This window comes from Schistocerca gregaria, chromosome 3 (assembly GCF_023897955.1).
Source record: "Schistocerca gregaria isolate iqSchGreg1 chromosome 3, iqSchGreg1.2, whole genome shotgun sequence".
In the NCBI taxonomy this organism is placed as follows: Eukaryota; Metazoa; Arthropoda; class Insecta; order Orthoptera; family Acrididae; genus Schistocerca; species Schistocerca gregaria.
Window position 1 is genome coordinate 395,367,862 of NC_064922.1, and position 20,774 is coordinate 395,388,635.

The 20,774-nt window shown below is 40.8% G+C and overlaps 1 protein-coding gene across 2 annotated transcripts in view; it reads left to right on the forward strand.

Annotated features, from left to right (window-relative positions):
- The window catches only part of LOC126354353 (aminopeptidase N-like), a 143,217-nt gene that overhangs the window by 110,006 nt on the left and 12,437 nt on the right, over positions 1-20,774 (forward strand). For both annotated transcript variants that reach the window (XM_050003929.1, XM_050003928.1), the window contains 3 exons: positions 3,574-3,770; positions 6,249-6,413; positions 18,627-18,782. In XM_050003929.1, coding sequence (XP_049859886.1) covers positions 3,574-3,770; positions 6,249-6,413; positions 18,627-18,782 — 518 coding nt within the window. The remainder of the gene's footprint in view (positions 1-3,573; positions 3,771-6,248; positions 6,414-18,626; positions 18,783-20,774) is intronic.

The following is a 20,774-nucleotide window of genomic DNA, read 5'->3' on the forward strand; positions in this document are numbered from 1 at the left end:
GGAAAATGAACTCATATTCCCCCATCTATTGCACTGAGTTACGACATTAACCAAAGTCCCAACATGTACAACTACATTTCTCTAGTGATCATAATGACGAACCTTCGTCCGGGACGGCAAAGGCCGTAATTATTATAAAACGTCTACCTCTTTCCGGAATGATCTGGCTGCAGTCTGTATAGCATCTACCGCAATCGTTTCTGGAGACTCTTCTTCACTGTTAACATCCGCACATGCAACTGCTGGTTGACTCTCAGCACATACTCGTCCGGGTTACCAGAAAAGTTTACTCGTATTGTCCACAATTATGAGTCCCGAGTTTTCATTTTATTACAGAATATACCCATTTTTTGTCACAAAACCTCTGAACTGCTTAAATGGAGTGATACAGTGTCCAAGTTGCCATCTGGGTAGCCGGAGCATCGTAAAACATTATCCCTCCGGATGTATTGAAACATTCGACAACTACGATCACCGGGTAACGGGTCACTGTTCTCTAATGACACCGTACACGATCCCCCTACAGATGTTCAATCAGTTTTCAACGTTTGCCCCTTTGAAATTATCATTATATTTACTTATGTACAACATTATTCTCATTTTATATATAAAAAATAGATATATATAAATAAATATATAAATATTAAATACATAAAAGGTAAAGTTTGGAACTTAAATAGCGGCAACTACACTACTGGCCATTAAAATTTGCTACACCAGGAAGAAATGAAGATGATAAACGGGTATTCATTTGACATATATATTATACTAGAACTGACATGTGATTACATTTTCCCGCAATTTGGGTGCATAAATCCTAAGAAATCAGTACCCAGAATAACCACTTCTGGCAGTAATAACGGCCTTGATACGCCTGGGCGTTGCGTCAAACAGAGCTTGGACGGCGTGTATAGGCACAGCTGCCCATGCAGCTTCAACACGATACCACAGTTCATCAAGAGTAGTGACTGGCGTATTGTGACGATCCAGTTGCTCGGGCACCATTGACAAGACGTTTTGAATTGGTGAGGGATCTGGAGAATGTGCTGGCCAGGGCAGCAGTCGAACTTTTTCTGTATCCAGAAAGTCCCGAACAGGACCTACAACATGCGTTCGTGCATTATCCTGCTGAAATGTAGGGTTTCGCAGGGATCGAATGAAGGGTAGAGCCATGGGTAGTAACACATCTGAACTGTAACGGCCACTGTCCAAAGTGCCGTCAGTGCGAACAAGAGGTGACCGAGAGGTGTAACCAATGGCACCCGGTACCTTCACGCCAGGTGATACGCCAGTATGGCGATGACGATTACACGCTTCCAATGTGCGTTCGCCGCGATGTCGCCAACCACGGATGCGACCATCATGATTCTGTAAACAGAACCTGGATTCATCCGAAAGATGACGTTTTGCCATTCGTGCACCCAGGTTCGTCGTTGAGTACACCATCGCAGGCGCTCCTGTCTGCGATGCAGCGTCAAGGGTAGCCGCAGCCATGGTCTCCGAATTGATAGGCAATGCTGCTGCAAACGTCGTCGAACTGTTCGTGCAGATGGTCGTTGTCTTGCAAACGTCCCCAGCTGTTGCCTCAGGGATCGAAACGTAGCTGCACGATCCGTTATAGCCATGTGGATAAGATGCCTGTGATCTCGACTGCTAGCGATATGAGGCCGTTGGGATCCAGCACGGCGTTCCGTATTACCCTCCAGAACCCACCGATTCCATATTCTGCTAACAGTCATTGGATCTCGACCAACGCGAGGAGCAATGTCGCGATACGATAAACCGCAATCGCTATTGGCTACAGTACGACCTTTATCAAAGTCGGAAACGTGATGGTACGCATTTCTCCTCCTTACACGAGACATCACAACAACGTTTCAGCAGGCAACGCCGGTCAACTGCTGTTTGTGTATGAGAAATCAGTTGGAAACTTTCCTCAGCACGTTGTAGGTGTCACCACCAGCGCCAACCTTGTGTGAATGGTCTGAAAAACTAATCATTTGCATATCACAGCACCTTCTTGGTGACGGTTAAATTTCGCGTCTGTAGCACATCTTTGTGGTGTAGCAATTTTAATGGCCAGTAGTGTATTTATTACCAACCGTTACAAAAATAGTTACCTTTTTGTACCTGTTTCCTTCAAAGTAGTCAACAGCGTTGTGTAGAACCCGTTGTCAGCGAGGTGGAAGGCGTAGTATACCGTTAGCAGAGCCTGTTATGTTGATGTTGCGAATGGAGCGGTCTGAAGTTATGGTGATTCTCGTGTACGATTGTGATGGTGTTATCGTAACGCATAACGTTCTTCCAAGGCAGACCGTCAATGCACAGTATTACTGTTCGTTTTTGGAGCAGCTTTGCGAAAGAAGCGGCTGCACTTACTGTGCAACCCACCCATCACTTTGCACGACAATGCACGGGCTGCTCTGTTCGTTCGATTGGACTGCGAAGTAATTTACCATCCACCATACTCCCCGGACTTAAGTCATTGTACCAACCTCTAAATCTCAGAGAATCACTAGCAAACTACATCCTCAATTATTTGTTGTGTGTGTGTTCCAGTTTCTTTCTTCCCCTAAGCTTTCACGGACCCTCTAAAGCTGCTGCTACTATCACGGAAGTCATTTCCTGATGTCTTAACACATGTCCTGACATCCTGTCCGACCTTTTCATTGTCAGCTTTTACCATGTGTTCCTTTCTTCGCCGATTCTGCGGAGACCGTATTCATTCCAAACCTTAACGGTCCATCTAATTTCAACAATATTCTGTAGCACAACCTCTTCTGTTCTGGTTTTACCGCAGTCCATGATTCACTACCACACAATGGTGTGAACTAGATATCCATTCTCAAAAGTTTCATCCTCAAATTAAGACCGATGTTTGGTGCTAGTAGACTTCTCTTCAGCAGAACGTCCTTTCTGCTTGCGCTAATCTGCTTTTTATGTCCTCGTTGTATCGTCGTCATGAGTTATTTTGCTTCCAAGGGAGCAGTTTTCCTTAAGTTCGTCTACTTCGTAATCAGCAACTTTAATGTTACATTCCTCGCTATTCGAACTTCTGCTACTTCTCATTAATTTCGTCTTCCTTCGGTTTACTCTCAATCAATATTCTACAATCATTAGACTGTTTATTCAACAGATCCTGTAATTCGTCTTCACCTTCACTAAGATATCAATTTCATTATATTATTGATACCTCTTCACACTGAATTTTAATGCCACTCTTCACTCTTTTATTTCATTCATTGCTTCTTAGATGTACACTGAACAGTTGGGGCGAAATACTGCATCACTCTCTACACTCTTTTCAATCCGAGCACTTCGTTCTTGGCCTAAATCCTATTGTTCTCTCTTGGTCTTCAGTACCCCATTTTCTATCACAATGATTCTCGTGTACAATATTGGCGCTATGAAATCGGTGATACATAGATCTCTTCTTCTGTCATTATCATTCAACACAAATCAATGTTTGTCCAAATTTAGCTAGATGTGCGCATTTTGTGCCTCGACATGTTTTTTATTAACAGTAGTAGCAGTAATAATAATAATAATAATAATAAGTCGGCATCGCTGCAGACGCTGTCGCAGACTCTTGTGGCCAACGTGACGGCTGCCTTGGGTTACGAGGCGTGCCCAGAAGACTCTCACGTGACGCGGATCCTGCGTGCAACGGTGGCCAGGCTCGCCTGTGACGGCAACCAGACCGAGTGCAGAGACACCACGTTTGGCCAGTTCGAGCGCTACATGGCCGACCCTAACGACACCGCCAACTGGTAAGTTTGTGGTCGTCCCGGTCCGACTCACTGCGAGAATAAAGACTGAGTTTCCAGGAGAGTACAAAACAATAGGCAGACAAGGAGACATACAAAACCCATTCATGCCCACCACGGCTGCTCACTACGTGTTTTCTTTAGCTACCGGTTATGATCACGTCCTAGGTGACAGGCATACTTCGTAACACTGTATTACTTACAACTACATGTCAAGTTGTCACATAGTATTCATTACAGTATCATCGCGGATTGTATGACATTTCTCTTTTCAGAAAACCTGTTATGCGAAATAATTGCCTTCATCTAAACTACTTTAACTGGCATTTCAAAAGTCGCTAAACAGGAAAGAGGAAAAACGGCCACAGTTTAAAATGAAATGAATAACATAAAATTTCCGTTATTAGAACGTAAGCATTGCCCCCACTGTCAAAACATGCTATCGAAATAGCGCGATAAGTTACTTGAAGTAACTGACATCCGTTGTGCGTATTAATGGTAAGTCACTTACTCGCTTTTCTTTCTTTCCTTTTTTTCCCCCACGTATCTCTGACAAAATGTCAGAATGAGACCACAGAAGACCTATTGTTGGTATATCTTTAACTAAATTAAAACTGTTCATTGCGTTTTGTTTCAAATCCATTGTGCTCGAAGGTGGTTAGTTGTAATAACGTTTCCGTTTCCCTGCTCTCTGTGTAAGAAAAGATAGTGGCGGGTACATTCGAGTAGGACTCGTGCGCTCTGAGGGCTCCATACAGACTTAATTATGTATATAGATAGTTGATCTATGGGTTGTGATGAGTAAGTTTGCGCGTCTCAAAATATGCGAAATAAATAGCCGTATCTTTTGCTTCTACTGACTTAGAAACGTAAATCTATTACACTGGCATGTTTCACATTTCTGAAAACCTACTTTTCAGGAGTATTTTTTGTAATTTCGGACAACGGCTGCACCACACAAAAAGTGAAAGCTACCGTTTATAAATGGAACAGAATTTTTTTTAAAACTCGTCTATCACAGGGCTGGGTAGAGGCGAAAGTGTCCTCTATCTTAGTTTTAGCTACCGAGTAAAACGGCGTTATAAATTTTGGCGGCAGGTTGAGTCTACATGACTGCGACTGGGATGTAACTCAAGTTCAAAAAAATCATTCACATCTAATCAAAAATCAAAGCCTTCCACGTATCAACATGTAACATTATCAAAATACAAATGCTACGAAACATTCCTATAATGATAAAAAACATTGTTTTTCATTAGCTGAATTTGTAACCTGACCTTAATATCAAAATACAGGTAGGTATTCTCTCAGCTTATTGGTTCTTAACACTCTTCCTTCGCTGCTTTGCCTTCTCCCCTTAACAACAACGCACTTACTTGTATTTGATATCTGATATTGAAATGTTCCCACTACCTTGGGACGCATTCCAGTTACTATCGATGAGATCAGATGGCTCTTCTTATGTTGAAGAGTACTCGAATAGTAATGTCTGCACTTACAGAATTAGGCACATATTTCTTTGGCTCCTCCACCACCAGATAAACATCCGGAAAAAACTAAAAGAGTTGTATTTATAGAGTCAGTTCTCTGTTGCTAGTAAAAGGAATACTTAACCTAAAATCCTTGGGATTTAGGTTGCTCCGCTAGGAAAGAGAATCCTAGGTCTTAATGCAGCTGGTCTCCCTATATGTGTATGTCACAATAATAATCTGCAGAACTTTTCTTTGAGTCATCGTCGTTTATTCATGAAAAATACAAAACATTTCCACTGCCAAATTGTTCCATCACCACGAGCCACGTGCATTCAACTGCCGTTTCAACTTCCCTCCAAAACCCATCTCCTCCAAATAACAAACAACCGACAAAACATTAACATCTTTTTAAATGGAAGATTAATTAATTAACAATTAAAATTAATATCAGTAATTATGTCACACCAGAAAATGCGTAATTAAAGTCTGCACATAATATAAAAGCTATTTGAATTAAGAATTAAAATTAATATCAATATTTATGTTACACCAGAAAATGCTTGATTAAGATCTGCTTATTATATAAAAGTTATTTGCATGAAACAGAGTAGACATGAAGGTCTGCACATAGTAATGGGAAGGATAGAAATGGGAAAGTGGTTCCATTTCAATATTCAGTATGGTTTTTTGTTTACTAATCGACAGTGTCGAAGGTTTTCCAGAAGCCAATAAACATGACGCCAACTTCAATCCCCCAACTTTAAAATCAGCTACCTCTATCTCATGAACGAAAGAACTATCTGAGATTCGCGCATTTACGATTGCGGAACAACAATGACAACAATAAACATGAATTAACCTGTTGTCAGATTGGTGAGATATGAGACACGCTAGGTTCTAAATACGCCAGCTAATGAAAAGCAGCGCCTGTTTACGTGTTTATTTCAGAACTTAATTTCGCCTGGAAATGGCTAGAGAACACCTAACCACAGTACACTCTCTCTTCCAGGGTGGACCCGGATATGAAAAGCGTCGTGTATTGCGAAGGTATTCGCCAGGGCGGTGCGGAGGCGTACGATTTCCTGCAGGAGCTGTACCAGAATACTAGCGTCATCTCTGAGCAGAGCGTCATACTGGACGCGCTCACCTGCCAGGAGGATCCTGCGGCCTTCAGGTGAGCTAAGGTTGTGACAGCTACTGCGTGGGTGCGTTAAGCCAACCATTCTGGCACAAACATTCAGTCAGTATAATTGTCCCTCGTCACTGCCATTTACATTTTTATTTTTTTAAATATATGCCTCAAAGCGTTTCGGCCAAATCCATCATGACAATTACATTTAAAATGTCGATACATTGTATCACGACAATTCACATGCTCACTTGTACAATGACTCATGGAATCACATTTAAGATATCAATATACTGTATCTCGTCAGTTCACATGTACACATGTCCCTTCACTCAAGGTACAAGTGTACATGTGAATTGATTAGGTACAGTCTGTCGAGATTTTAAATGTGATTGTGATGATGGCCGTGGCCGAAACGCATTGAGGTATATTTAATAATAATAAAAACATAAATAGCGACCAAAACGACAATTATATTGATTAGTGGTAACATTCTCTGATTTGTCATTTATGGAAGAAAGCACAAATATTCAGCATTCTTATAGTGTACGAGAGAAGGATGTGAACTTCCTACAGTGTGTTTCCTGTACACTGAGCGTATAATTTGTATGACGAAGAAGGTATATGTTAAGTGAGGGAAGGCTAGAGAACGAAAATAAGAGTGCAATGAATACAGATGCCAACGGCTAAGATCGCAGGTGACAGTTCCTCTCGTTGAAAGCAAGGAAGACTTTGAAGAATTCTAGGGACTTGGTAGCAAACTTAGCACAGAATTTGAGTTAAGTACCAAAAAAGACGAGTGGGGCAGAGGATTAAGTAATCATCTTTTACGTTTTTTATACTTTCAGAATATAATACTATTTTATAAGAATTATACCTTCCATTGGTTATAGAACACCCTGCATACTCTTCATAAACCTTGATAATTTTAGTACTGTTTCTCTCCATCTTGTGTAGATCCTTCGTCATCATCAATATTTCTGTTTTTCTCAAAACCTAATTCAAAGCACAAATATAATGCGATGTAACATTAGTATATGAAGAAGTAATTCACACGAGAAGAAATATATTCTACACTCTGATAGAATAAGTAAAATGTCTTGATGCTAATGTGGCGGAATTTACGAATGAATTAAAGAACTTTCTGTCGGGGAACTGCTGGTCGCGGTGGTCTCGCGGTTCCAGGCGCGCAGTCCGGAACTGTGCGACCGCTACGGTCGCAGGTTCGAATTCTGCCTCGGGCACGGATGTGTGTGATGTCCTTAGGTTAGTTAGGTTTAAGTAGTTCTAAGTTCTAGGGGACCAATGACCACAGCAGTTGTCCCATAGTGCTCAGAGCCATTTTTTGTTGTTTTTTTTGTTGGGGAACTTGTACTCCACTGAACAATATTTAACAGAAACTCTTAAAATTAATGTATAAGATTATAATACAGTGTGTTGGAAAAAGAACTCCCTAGTTTTAATGTGTCCTAGATTGATTCATTAACTCTCCAAGTTTGGCTCCCCTGCAGTTGGCAGTTCTGCTTGACCTTGAGAAGGCACCAGTACTGTTTTTTGTCCTCTGTTCCCTCAGTTCAGGCGTGCGTGCACTGCAGTGCGGAGCAATTCAGCAACAATGTGTACTCCACAACAGAAAGCGCAATGTGTTATTTGATTTGTGAAAACTGAGTCAGTGATAGCAGCACAACATAATTTTAGATGTCAGTATGGTGGTGAACCACCTACAGTAAAAACTATCTGTCATTGGCTAAAGTCTTTCAAGGAAATAGGTAGTGTTTCAAAAGCAAATCCACCATGTAGACTGAGAACTTCTGAAGATGTTATTGAACAGATATGTGTTTTGTGTGTTCAGAGTCTGAAGAAGTCATTGGCTGGATGTGGTCTACAATTAGTCTACAATTAGCCTAAAGGTACTGTGTATGATGTATGTAAAACGCTTAGTTTGTGTGCTTACAAATTGAAACTGTTACATGAAATAAAACCTACTGATAAAATCAAAAGGTACGAGTTTGCTGTTGATTTTCTACACAGTATTGATGATGATGTCAATTTTTTAAAAAAGATTCTCTTTTCTAATGAGGTGGAACAGTTAAACGTCATAACTGCAGAATTTGGGGGGGGGGGGGGGCGGAGCACCCACATGAAGTTATTCAGCATCAATGTGACTCTCCCAAAGTTAATGCTTGGTGTGGTTTGATGGGAGATTGTGTGATTGGTCCTTTCATTTTTGTAGAAAAAACAATAAACGGGGATGTTTACTGTCATATGTTGACAGAGTATATCTTTCCCCAAATGGACGATGTTGAGGTGGAAAAGGGGCTTTGTTTTTCCAACAAGATGGCGAAACACATCATTACAGTAACAATGTGTGTGCGGCTCTTGACACTCGCTTTCCAGGAAGGTGGACAGGCAGGGCTGGCCCAATACATTGGCCACCAAGAAGCCCAAACTTAACCTCACTGGACTTTTTCTTTTGGGGCCACATAAAAGATGTTGTGTACAGTGAAAAGATCACAGAAATCAATCATTTACGGGAAAGAAACGTCGTGGCAGTTGGGACAATTACACCTGGAATGTTGGTGAATATGTGGCAAGAAGTGGAACGTCGTCTCGACGTGTGCAGGGCAACAAATGGATCACTCGTTGACGTCTACTAACATTAAATAAAACTTCTCTTTCATGATATGTACGAATTGATGTAATTTTTTATTAATTTCCCCATTAAATGTATACTTAAAATTAGTGGGTTCTTTTTCAAACACGAAGTGTTATTTCAATGTAATTTAAATGTGAAAAATGCAGTAGAAAAGTTAAATAATTCTGCTCACACTATGACTGATACTTCCTTCATAAAAAAGTACTTGTAGGTTATGGAATGTAACAGGTATTCTCGATAATATGACATTTGACTGTGGGTTGTCTCCATACAAGGACAAACATACTATCATCATGCCCACCACTCTCCGAAGCCAAACACTCTCCCTAAGCCATGTGTATCCTCTCCCCTACCTTTTCCCCACCCAATTTTTCTCCCCTCTCCTCATCCTCCCTCTCAATCCCCACTCCTCTCTTCCCCTCTTCTCTTCCTAAGCTACACACTCTGTAAATCACTCTCCTTTTTAGGAAATAGTCCAATCAGAGATATTCTAAGCAAGGCCACACATTTATTTATTTTATTTATGCATTATGCATTTATTTTACCTGGCAAGATTAGGGCCTTAGGCCCTCTCTTACACCTAACCAGGCCTACTCAGATTGAACGAGTTACAGTTTCTACATAACATTAAGGACATATAACGTATTATGCAGTATTGATGTTAAAGAAAAAAAATAGAGATTATAAAAGTAGTACAATGATAATTATAACAATAAAAAAATAATTATAACAATCAAGAATAATAATAATGATAATAATAATAATAATAATAATAATAATAGTGACTATCTATATGAAAGTAAACATACTTTTCTTTTGTGAATGTCAGTTCCATTGTTAGTTGGGATTTTTCTCGTTATATTCTTGCACCTTGTGAGTTATTCTCATCGAGCAGAGACATAAGACGATAGAATGGGGTGAAAGAGATATATAAGAGGTAGATAGGTTAGAGGAAGAGAACTAGAATGGTAAAATTTGAAGCTGTGATCGGGAGGTGAAAGAAAGAGATGGGAGGGGCACAACAATGGTGGCTATACCGTCCCTAATATGTAAGTTTTGAGTTCCCTCTTGAATGTTGAGTAGTTGGATAAGACGCAGATCACAGGGGAGTGTGTTCCATAGTCGTATGGCTGAGATGGAGAATGACACGGAGAAATATTTTGTGTTATGTAAAGGTACAGCCAAGATGCACGACGTATCCGATCTGGTATTGCGATTGTGGAATGATGATAGGTGTTTAATGTGAGAAGATAAGTATTGGGGGCACCAGTGGCTAAGAAATCGATGAAGTAAGCACATCGTGTGGAGATCGCGTGCCTTATGTGGGCGTATCCAACCTAGCTGGGAGTATGAAGGACTGATATGATCATACAACCGAATATTGCACACATACCTAACGCAAGCATTCATCATTAGCTCAAGGCATCTAGAATTTTCACTATTTGTGCCGTGTTGAACTACATCGCAGTAGTACAGATTAGGCAAGACTAGTGTTTGGACTAATTTTTGTTTAACATGGGTTGGAAATATTTTTCTTAATTTTTGAATTGCATGTAGGGAGGAGAGCGATTTCCGGCAAGCTGTGACTGTTTGTTCTTCCCAGTTTAGGTGTTCATCCAAGATTATTCCAAGGTCTTTTACTGTTTTTTTGTATGGTAGTTGGGTACCATTGAGGAGTATTGTAGGGACTGTTTCGCGAAAGTACCGGCTGATTAACTTTGGATGAGATATAAGTATGACCTGGGATTTCTTGGGGTTTGGTTTCAGACCTAGGTTCTGTGCCCATCGAGAAACAGAGCAAAGATCTGCGTTCATACTCGCTACTGCGCCAGCAATGTTTTTGGGGCTTGCACTTATGTACAGTTGGATGTCGTCGGCATATAGATGGTAGGTGCAGGAGTGAATCACTGAAGAAATATCATTAATGTACAGTGAGAAGAGTAGTGAACCAAGGACGGAGCCTTGGGGAACTCCAGAGCGCACACTTTTCCATGATGACTTTTCCGACCCACAAATGACTTGTTGACTTCTGTTTCTGAGGTAGCTGTCGAACCAGTGTATTGCGCTGTTTGAGAAATTCAGCTGTTTCATTTTAATTAGTAATATATCGAAGTCAACTGTGTCAAAAGCCTTGCTAAAGTCAAGCAGTGTTAGGATAGTAGCTTCACGTCTGTCCATAGCATGTTTAATGTCATCAGTTACTTTGATTAATGCAGTTGCTGTACTATGGTACTTTCGAAAGCCTGACTGATATTCGTCATGGATGTTATGAGTTTTGAGGTAATCCGTCAGCTGTTCATGGACGATGTATTCTAGGGCTTTAGATATTGCAGGTAGTATGCTGATCGGCCTGTAGTCACCTGGCGACTTAGGGTTGTCAGTCTTGGGTATAGGCTGAATTAAACTTTGCTTTCACTCAGTAGGATATGTACTACTGACAAGAGACAGGTTGAAGATGTCTGTGATAACTGGAATAATAGTGTCTACGACGTTCTTAATCATGCCAATGCTCACTCCATCATTTCCTACTGCCTCGGAAGAGATTCTCATAATTGCCTTGTGTACTGTGCCGGTAGTGACATGTTTTAGGAAAAACTTGTCTCTCGAGAGATTGATATCTTGGAGCTGGAAAATTGTCGCTGCGTGGCAGTTTACAGCTGTTGAGAAGAAATCGTTTAATTCTTCTGCAGATGCTTGATAAACAGAATCAGATCTTCGCTTCCCTATACCGAAACTGCGCAGCTTTTTCCACAGTGCAGCAGGTTTTGATATGCAGCATACGACAGAGCGGGCATGTCTGATTTTGGCATTCCGCACACTTTGCTTGGTTCTGTTTCGGAGTTTCCTATAACCTTCGTATGCCTCGGGAGTTGGGTTACGCTTGAAGGCCCTATGTGCAGCATCACGTTTATTCATTAACTGGCGTAATGCAGCGGTGAGCCACGGAGCGGGAGCTTTCTTTACCTTGACAGTGCGTTGAGGAGTATGTTTATCATCCAATAACAGTTCGGTATTTTAATGTCCAGTCATATTTCTCATCTCCAAAAGTTACGGCACCCTGTTTTTGTTTTTTGGAAACAGGACAATCAGAGTGCTTATTACAGCAAGGCTGCATCTCGTCCATAAGTTCTGCATGGCATCGGATATAATCACGAAATTGATAATGTTGGTTTCTTTACCGCATCCCGATGGCCTATAATGGTGAAACATTATAATATGAGCTAACACATATCACACTAGCTGTCCAGTTTTAATCTTCTGCTTGTTATTCTGCTTACATATCTTAATTTCAAATAAAAAATTTAGTTTTCAAGTACTGTTACTTGCTACAAATTGTAAATTTCCTGGAGCAGGAGCACACCACTGTGAACCGAATGTAAAAACTTTGAACATCAAGTATGCATCGTCTTGCTTTCGTATTTTCTTCACATGTCATAGCTACAAAATTTCTGAACACTAATAAATAAGATAGATTTATCTATGTGCAAATACTGACTATAATGGACGAAAAGGACAGTATCTGAAACTCTAAGAGCTGTTTCGCACTATATGCTAACTTGTGTCACCATAACCTTCTGGCAATGCATTGTTGCCGATGTACGTTGCTTTCACAGCAACTAGCAGCATACAAGATTATGGCAAATGAAAAATGATCTTCTCCAAGGACACAAGGTACCTAAAACCTTTGGGGTCAACGTTATACAGACAGTAAAGGATGCGAAAATACGTATTTTGAGACGAGGAACCAGTGGTAATATATACCTGGATGGTGTGAGGACTTGAACGACGATTGCATCTGAGGCGCGTGTTTGTGCTCCATTTCATAAGAAGCAATGTCTGTCAATTCGACTTTGAAGGTACCTTTTTCAAAACAATACTCAAAATCCTTTGATGTGGCGACAGTGAAATTTTTCACTGCTTACATTTCATGACTCGTCGCCGATGATGACATTATCAGTTTCAGGAACGTGAGAAAATGAATTGAATTCATGGTGCATCAGAATATAGTGCCCAGACTGTTAAACGAATGTACGCAGAAGAGTTTTCATCCTAACTGGAAGAAAAGTATCGCTGTTATCAGAAATTTGCGAGGAACTGGATCGTTCAAGTCACAGTGCGTTGTCCAAAGGTCTCAACAAAGAACTGTTGGTACATCAGAAGTAGATGATGCCGGATCATGTGAAAGAAGATTCAGCCATAAGCACCCATCAACGTGGCAGTCGTCTCTTTGAATAGTTGCTATGGGCTCAACTTGTCGCTATGAAATTTTTTCAACAATAAAAAAGTAATTTTCGCTTGCGGCTGTTACTACATGAGCTCAAAACCACTCAGTTTAGGTACTTTTACCGTCAGTTAGGTTTTGATTTTAAAGTTTCTGACACCCCCTAGAAACACCAAAGGCGTTAGAGGGCAATCGAGGGAATGATTAAAAGGAGAGTACAGAGCATGAAAACACCAATAATAGCTGCATTTCACTTTGTGAATGATTTCTCTGTTGTCTTGAGCTTGTGTACTATACAGAGCGGTACCGACGATCACAAATTGTTCAGTTAACTAAAATTTCATTTCTGTCGTATTGTGGGCCTTCAGGTAAACTTGATGGTTTCCAGAATTGTTGTGCAGGATGCTGGCTGTCAGGTGCAGCTGTGTACAAACTTTGATTCCAGTGGTCCAGTAAAGGGGCGTATGGCCATCGCCATGGTTCTGGGCGACTGCGATATCAAACGAACAGCCGCTGCTGACGGCGCGACCGCTATAGCACGAATCCTTGTTCCTAAGACGAGAATATAAGCTGGAAACACAAATAACAATTACATATTTCGTTAAACCATTTGACAATGTGAACAGAAACTAAACTTGGACTATAATGGAAAACAATGGATACCCTATAAACTTATTAAGACCATAAGAAGCCTATACAAACAATCAAAAACTATGATAACTACTGTTGAAATAAGAACACAAAAAATTGCAAAAAGTAAAGGAATGCAACAAGGGTGCCCAATATAACACACTACTTTTAATATTTTCATTAATGACTTATTCTGAATTGGAAGCAATATATACAAATGAATTAAAATGTAAAAAGATACCATGTTAAATGCTTTACTGTATGCAGATGATGTCATGATATTAAAAGAGGAATAAGACGACTTACAACGTGCCTGAACCAACAGAAGTACCTTTGTATACAAAACAATGTTGAGATTTCCAAAACCGAAACTGGGTTTTAGTTCCTGCTAGATACCGGGTGATCAAAAAGGCAGCATAAATTTGAAAACTGAATAAATCACTGAATAATGTAGATTGAGAGGTACAAATTAATACACATGCTTGGAATGACATGAGGTTTATTAGAACCAAAAAAACACAACCGTTCAAAAAATGTCCGACAGATGGCGCTTCATCTCATCAGAATAGCAATAATTAGCATAACGAGGTAAGACAAAGCAAAGATTATGTTCTTTACAATAAATGCTCAATATGTCCACCATCATTCGTCAACAATAGCTGTAGTCGAGGAATAATGTTGTGAACAGCACTGTAAAGCATGTCCCGAGTTATGGTGAGTCATTGGCGTCGGCTGTTGTCTTTCAGCATCCCCAGAGATGTCGGACAATCACGACACACTTGCAACTTCAGGTACCCCAAAGCCGATAACTGCACGGACTGAGGTCTAGGGACATGGGAGGCCCAGCATGACAAAAGTGGCGGCTGAGCACACGATCATTACCAAACGACGCGCGCAAGAGATCTTTCACGCGTCTAGCAATATGGGGTGGAGCGCCATCCTGCATAAACATCGTACGTTCCAGCAGGTGTTTATCAGCCAGGCTTGGGATGATGCGATTCTGTAACTTATCGGCGTACCTCTCACCCGTCACGGTAGCAGTTTTGCTGTCCAGCGTCATCTGTCGCACATTTTGTGAACTTCGTTTTTTTTTGGGTTATAATAAAACCCCATGTCATTCCAAGCATGTGTGTCAATTTTTACCTCTCTATCTACATTATCCCGTGGTTTATTAAGTTTTCAAATTTATACTGACTTTTTGCTCACCCTGTACATTATCGTCGTGGTTAATGTGATTGTAGAACATGTGTTGTCTTTCACTTATTTTGTATGTCAAACTGGCCTAAACAGTAATAAAGACCTAGATATAGAATTATCCAGATTTGGAAATATATGTAGTACCATTCATAATATATTTAAAAATAAGACCGGACAAGCAATAAAAGTAAAATTTTATAAAGCTTTGGTTCTTTCAGCAATTTATCGTTATATTGTACTCTGGGACCGAGCGTGGTGGCGCAGTGGTTAGCACACTGGACTCGCATTCGGGAGGACGACGGTTCAATCCCGTCTCCGGCCAACCTGATTTAGGTTTTCCGTGATTTCCCTAAATCGCTTCAGGCAAATGCCGGGATGGTTCCTTTGAAAGGGCACGGCCGAATTCCTTCCCAATGCTTCCCTAACCCGAGCTTGCGCTCCGTCTCTAATGACCTCGTTGTCGACGGGACGTTAAACACTAACCACCACCACCACATATACTCTGGGTACCTACAAAAAGAACATCAGTCTAAATACAAAGAACAGAAAATACTTTAAAAGAGGAACAACATGCTACTTAAAAACAGATCACACAAAAAAGGAAACAAGGCGACAAGAAATGAAAGTAGAGCCAATTAAAACCAAAATAATCAAATACTGCAACACCTGGTACGAATACGTACAAAGAATGGGCATAGAACATAGGACTAAAACTCTATCCATCTAAAACCCAAGCGGTACTTGTTGGTCACTCCAAGCTCATTAGCCGAAAACATCGAGAATCCGTAACATCTCTAATCCTAAATGGGACAGATATCAATTTCTCTCCCTCAGCAAAGAGTTTGGGAGTAATAATAGATGAAAATCTAAATTGGACAGTGCACGTAACTGCAGTGTGCAAAAAATTATCAGCATCCCTTCATGCCCCACAAAAATATAAAAAACTCTTCCCTTTCGATCTGAAAAAGAAATTTACAAACGCTTATACTCCCAGTCGTTGACTACAGCGATATTATCCTACAACGCCTCTCTCAGGAAAATTCGCGACGTCTGGAACCGGTCATGAATGCCTACGTCCGATATATTTATGACGTTCAAGTTTTCGATCACATTTCACCAGCATATGCACAACTGTCCTGGCTGCGTGCACACAAACGCAGAGATTTCCATACACTCTGTCTTATCTACTGTCTTAAAAATGTACACTGCCCCTCATATCTCTCCTCGTCCTTAGCGCTCATGCCTGAACAACATGAGAGAAACAACGTTCCCATCATAATAAAACCCTCTCTGTTCCACTACATCGCTCAGTCACCTTCTCCTTTACAGTAACGGGAACCCGACTCTGGAATAACCGCCCTCGTTATATTGGAGAACTTAAAAACATGTCAGGCTTCAAAAAACAGTTAAAGGCGTATCTACTTAAGCAACAGTATTGCCATCCTTTGTACATGAATGCACTTCACCACATTACTTCCTTCTTTCCTAGTAGATCTTCCTCAGTTCCCAGTTTTTTCTTAACTGATGCAGCCTCCTTAAATCTCCCTTCCCAAAAATTCGCTATACGAGTAAACGGCTACTTTATACACCAATATATTAATGCACATCTGCACAAATCTTCATTGCTATTGCCAGTTTTTCTCACGTTAACCATTACTATTTCATTTTTTCTTTTACTGTTATTATTATTATTGCATCTATCATAATTTTTATGTATAGCAGCTGTTGTAAAAATACTGCCAGTATTTACTTTATTAAGTCTTAGTCATTACTTTTTATTCATATTGTCACTATATTAATCTATCTTTTTTATTCAAACCACTGTCATGATGTAACTATGATGTGTAAAATGCTGCATTTGTGGAACACTGGTCCGATGGCCAGAGAGGGCCTGGTAAACCTAATCTGATCAGGTTAAACAAATAAATAAATAAAATAAAATAAAATAAATACATTAGAAAACGGCATGAAGCAGAGATGTTGGAAGACCTAAACGAGATGGTCAGACTATTTGTGTAGGTGGATCAGGCTCAGTTCCTAAGCCATCAAGTGCTGAAAAAGAGGAGAAGAAAAAATTGCATCCAGAATGTCAAATAGGAAAATCGAGGAAACTAATGCACTAGCAATGGCGCAACTCGCTAGGATTCCTCTTAAATCACGAAAACATGCACCTCTCATTTAGAAAAAAGACAACTGGAGGGTGTTAAACTGCGTTGAGTGACGAGAGGACTTCCTGCTCTGGTTTCAGAGACATCATGTGCTATTGATGTGTTGAATAAGTTACCATAGCTGACAATTACTGTACACATATTTGTTGAATCTGCATCTGTAGGTTAACACTCAATGGTCTGGGAGGTGAGTTAGATCAGGATTGAATAGCTGAGGCCGGTGGAAGAAAGTGCTAATTGCAATAGCGTTATGTTATCACATTCTTTCGGCAACCCCTATGAGGGATTAACGACCGTTTGATATACCGACCAACTAGAGTGTGGTGTTTATTAATTTCCTTCGCACGTTTAGGCAAAGACCAGAGTGGTTCCTAATCCTTGTCTATGAAGACATCATATGCAATCAATTAACATACTAAAATACGTTGAACGAAGCATACACGATTCACAAAGACAAATTTCTCCCGTAGATTAACTTAGGAGTGTGACTACTTGAAGGGCATCATGTCACTGTATTCAACAATTAATTGTGAAATCATGGAATAAGAAGCGAGCCCAGCGATCATAAGGCATCGTCAGGAACAATAAATAGGTGTGATGCTTGATGTGGAACCCAGAATAATGCGATGTATATCCACAACATCTAGTCCAGTCTGGTGTTGTTCCTACAGTTTCAGGAAGAAGTAGTCTTCCGTCCCGATAATGCACGCGCATACCACATCTACGGTTACTTAAACTTTTTGCATCTTATTCATCAGCACTCCTGACCGCCATGAAGACTAGATCTGCAACCGCATGTTCGGAACAAGATGGACGTCTACCCGATCCGCAAAGCAAGCAACATATTTTGAAAGGCGAAAATAGTGCGAAAGAGTACCTCACAAAATGACATCCGAACCTTTAATATTGACTCAATACACAGACGCAAGACCTAATCGTAGCTAGAGGATATTACACAAATAATAAAACGTGTTCAAGTGCATGTGAGTGATAACGATTACATTCAGTGCAGAGCCAAATATAATATATGAAAGAACTTTATTAATCTATTACGTTGGCTAGAAGAATTAATTTTTTCATTTGCTACTGGTGTAATTTGCCAACATTAGCATCACTGTGTACTTATTACACTTGGAAGTACGCAGCATTTTGTATACTGAGTTTGAGCTTTTACTGTCACTCTCTTGAAACATTGATTTAACAACTATCAACAGTGCGGAGTGGCTAAAACAGAAGTGGATGTGTTGCTTTCCAATATCCCTTATAGTGCACAGGATGTGGGTAGATGAGTAGTGGACGTACAACATCAAGCTCATCTAGAGCAATGGAGACCGTACAACGTTAATGCACGTCTGCATAAACGTGTACATGGTACCCTGTTGCAGATACCTGCTCCAGCAGACGGCAAGAAGATCGGATGGTGGCGTCCACTGGGAACACCTACCTGTACTGCTGGAGGCGGCGCTTCGGGGGCGACGCAAACATGCTGCCGCTGCTGCCATAGACTTCTTTGCGGATAATCCACACATCTTCAAGGCTCGGTGAGGATTCCAACAAACACTTCCAATAAATTTATTTAATTTTAGTGGAATATTGATCAACTGCAGTTTCTTCCCTCTTTGTCTTACCCTCAGTTTTCCCCCCATTATCTCTCCACATATATATGGTGACAATTATTGAATTATATGAAATAAAATCGTCATAACTTCTGAACGGTTTGCGTTAGGATGTTCGAACTGCATGATTCGCTGTTGGGCATGATGGGAATCAGAATGCATAAGCATGGTTTGGTTTAGCGACGAAGGCAACTTTCATTTGGATGGGTTCGTCAATAAGCAATGTGGCGCATTTGGGGACTGAGAATCCACCTTTCGCGATCGCGAAGTCTCTTCATCCGCAACGGGTGACTGTGTGTTGTGCAATGCGGAATCATTGGTGCGATATTCCTTGTTGGGACGGTGACTACCAAACGGTAGGTGAAGGTTTTTGAAGATTTTTTCATCCACATTATCCAAGCTAGACCCCAGAGAAGCAGGAGTGTGTTTGAGATCCTGGACGATCACTATGGGGACCGCATTCTGGCTCTGGGCTACCCAGAGGCCACTGGCATGAGCCTCGATTGGCCGCCACATTCTCCGGATCTAAACACATGCGACTCATTTTTGTTGGGCTATATTAAAGTCAAGGTGTACAGCAGCTACCGCAAAACCATTACTGAGCTAAAAACGGCCATTCAGGAGGTCATCGACAGCATCGATGTTCTGACGCTTCAACGGGTCAGGCAGAATTTCGCTATTCGTCTGCGCCACATCATCGCCAAGGATAGCAGGCATATCGAAAATGTCATAACCTAAATCCAAATATCTGTAGTGACGTTTACATGTTGAATAAAGTGTGTGCACGCACTAGTTTGTAACTAATTTACGTTTTGTTTCATATAGTCTGATAGCTGTCACTGTATATTTGTTTATCTAATAATTTGTCCCACAAGTCGTGAAGAGCTATACAAAGAATCTGTATGAGGTAATCACTAGGATGCCTAAAGAACAAACCACAACTAAGTACCCAAAAATTAATGTAGTCGTGAATTCGAAGGTTGGTTTGAACACCAAAGTGCTTTACTAGGCATAGTCGTATTATAGTTGGTATACCGTTACCTTCTATCGACCTTTCAACAACTGACACAGCCATTTACACAGGGATGTACAGTTTAACTTTCCGAAACACAGTGCAACTCACATTTTTCACATTAAAAAACACGGCCAGACGCGAAAGAACTAAAAGGACGTTAAACGCCTAAACGCGTCTGAAATCGTGCCCGAAGTCCAAGAGGTAGCTTGGTTACGACTTCCGTTCCTCTCCTGGACATAAACGATAAACTGCATGAATTTACTGAAAGACTTACCCGACTACATGAGAATAGTCTTCTCCTAAGAGGAAAACGGGTACCTTGACAAAAGGATAAGCTGAAAATGATAATGAATCCAAAGGACTTACAGCTGACCCGATTATCACGGTCGGGAAACTAAATCCGTACTTAATTTTTCCGATAATCAACAATGAATCGCGAAAAAGTAAAACTTATTGCCTATTCCGTGGGGATAAATGATGGCAGTCGCGTAAAATTATTTCATAAGGATATTACTGGCAACACCAAAAAAAACTAGACATATCAGATCAGCGTCTAACTCACACGATGGCATTACATTGCATATAATTAAGCTTATTACTGGCCCACTGCTGTCCTCATTGACAGTTACTGCTTGTCCGCAAGCGTTTTCCCAGTGACTACGAAGGCTTTCCCGGCGTAATAATTGATAATATTCTTCTCGGGTATGTAGCCGGATCATAACGTCTTCATGACACAATATTTTCGCGGTCCAACTGGCCGCCATCTTCAGGTGAGAGTGCTGGTGCACGATCTCGCCGAACTGACTTCCCAGCGCAAGCGGCGGCCCCTATATAGGCCGCAGAAGACCCACAACGCGTGCGCGAGAAGATGCCGTAACTGCCCTCTAGCGCAGTAGACATAC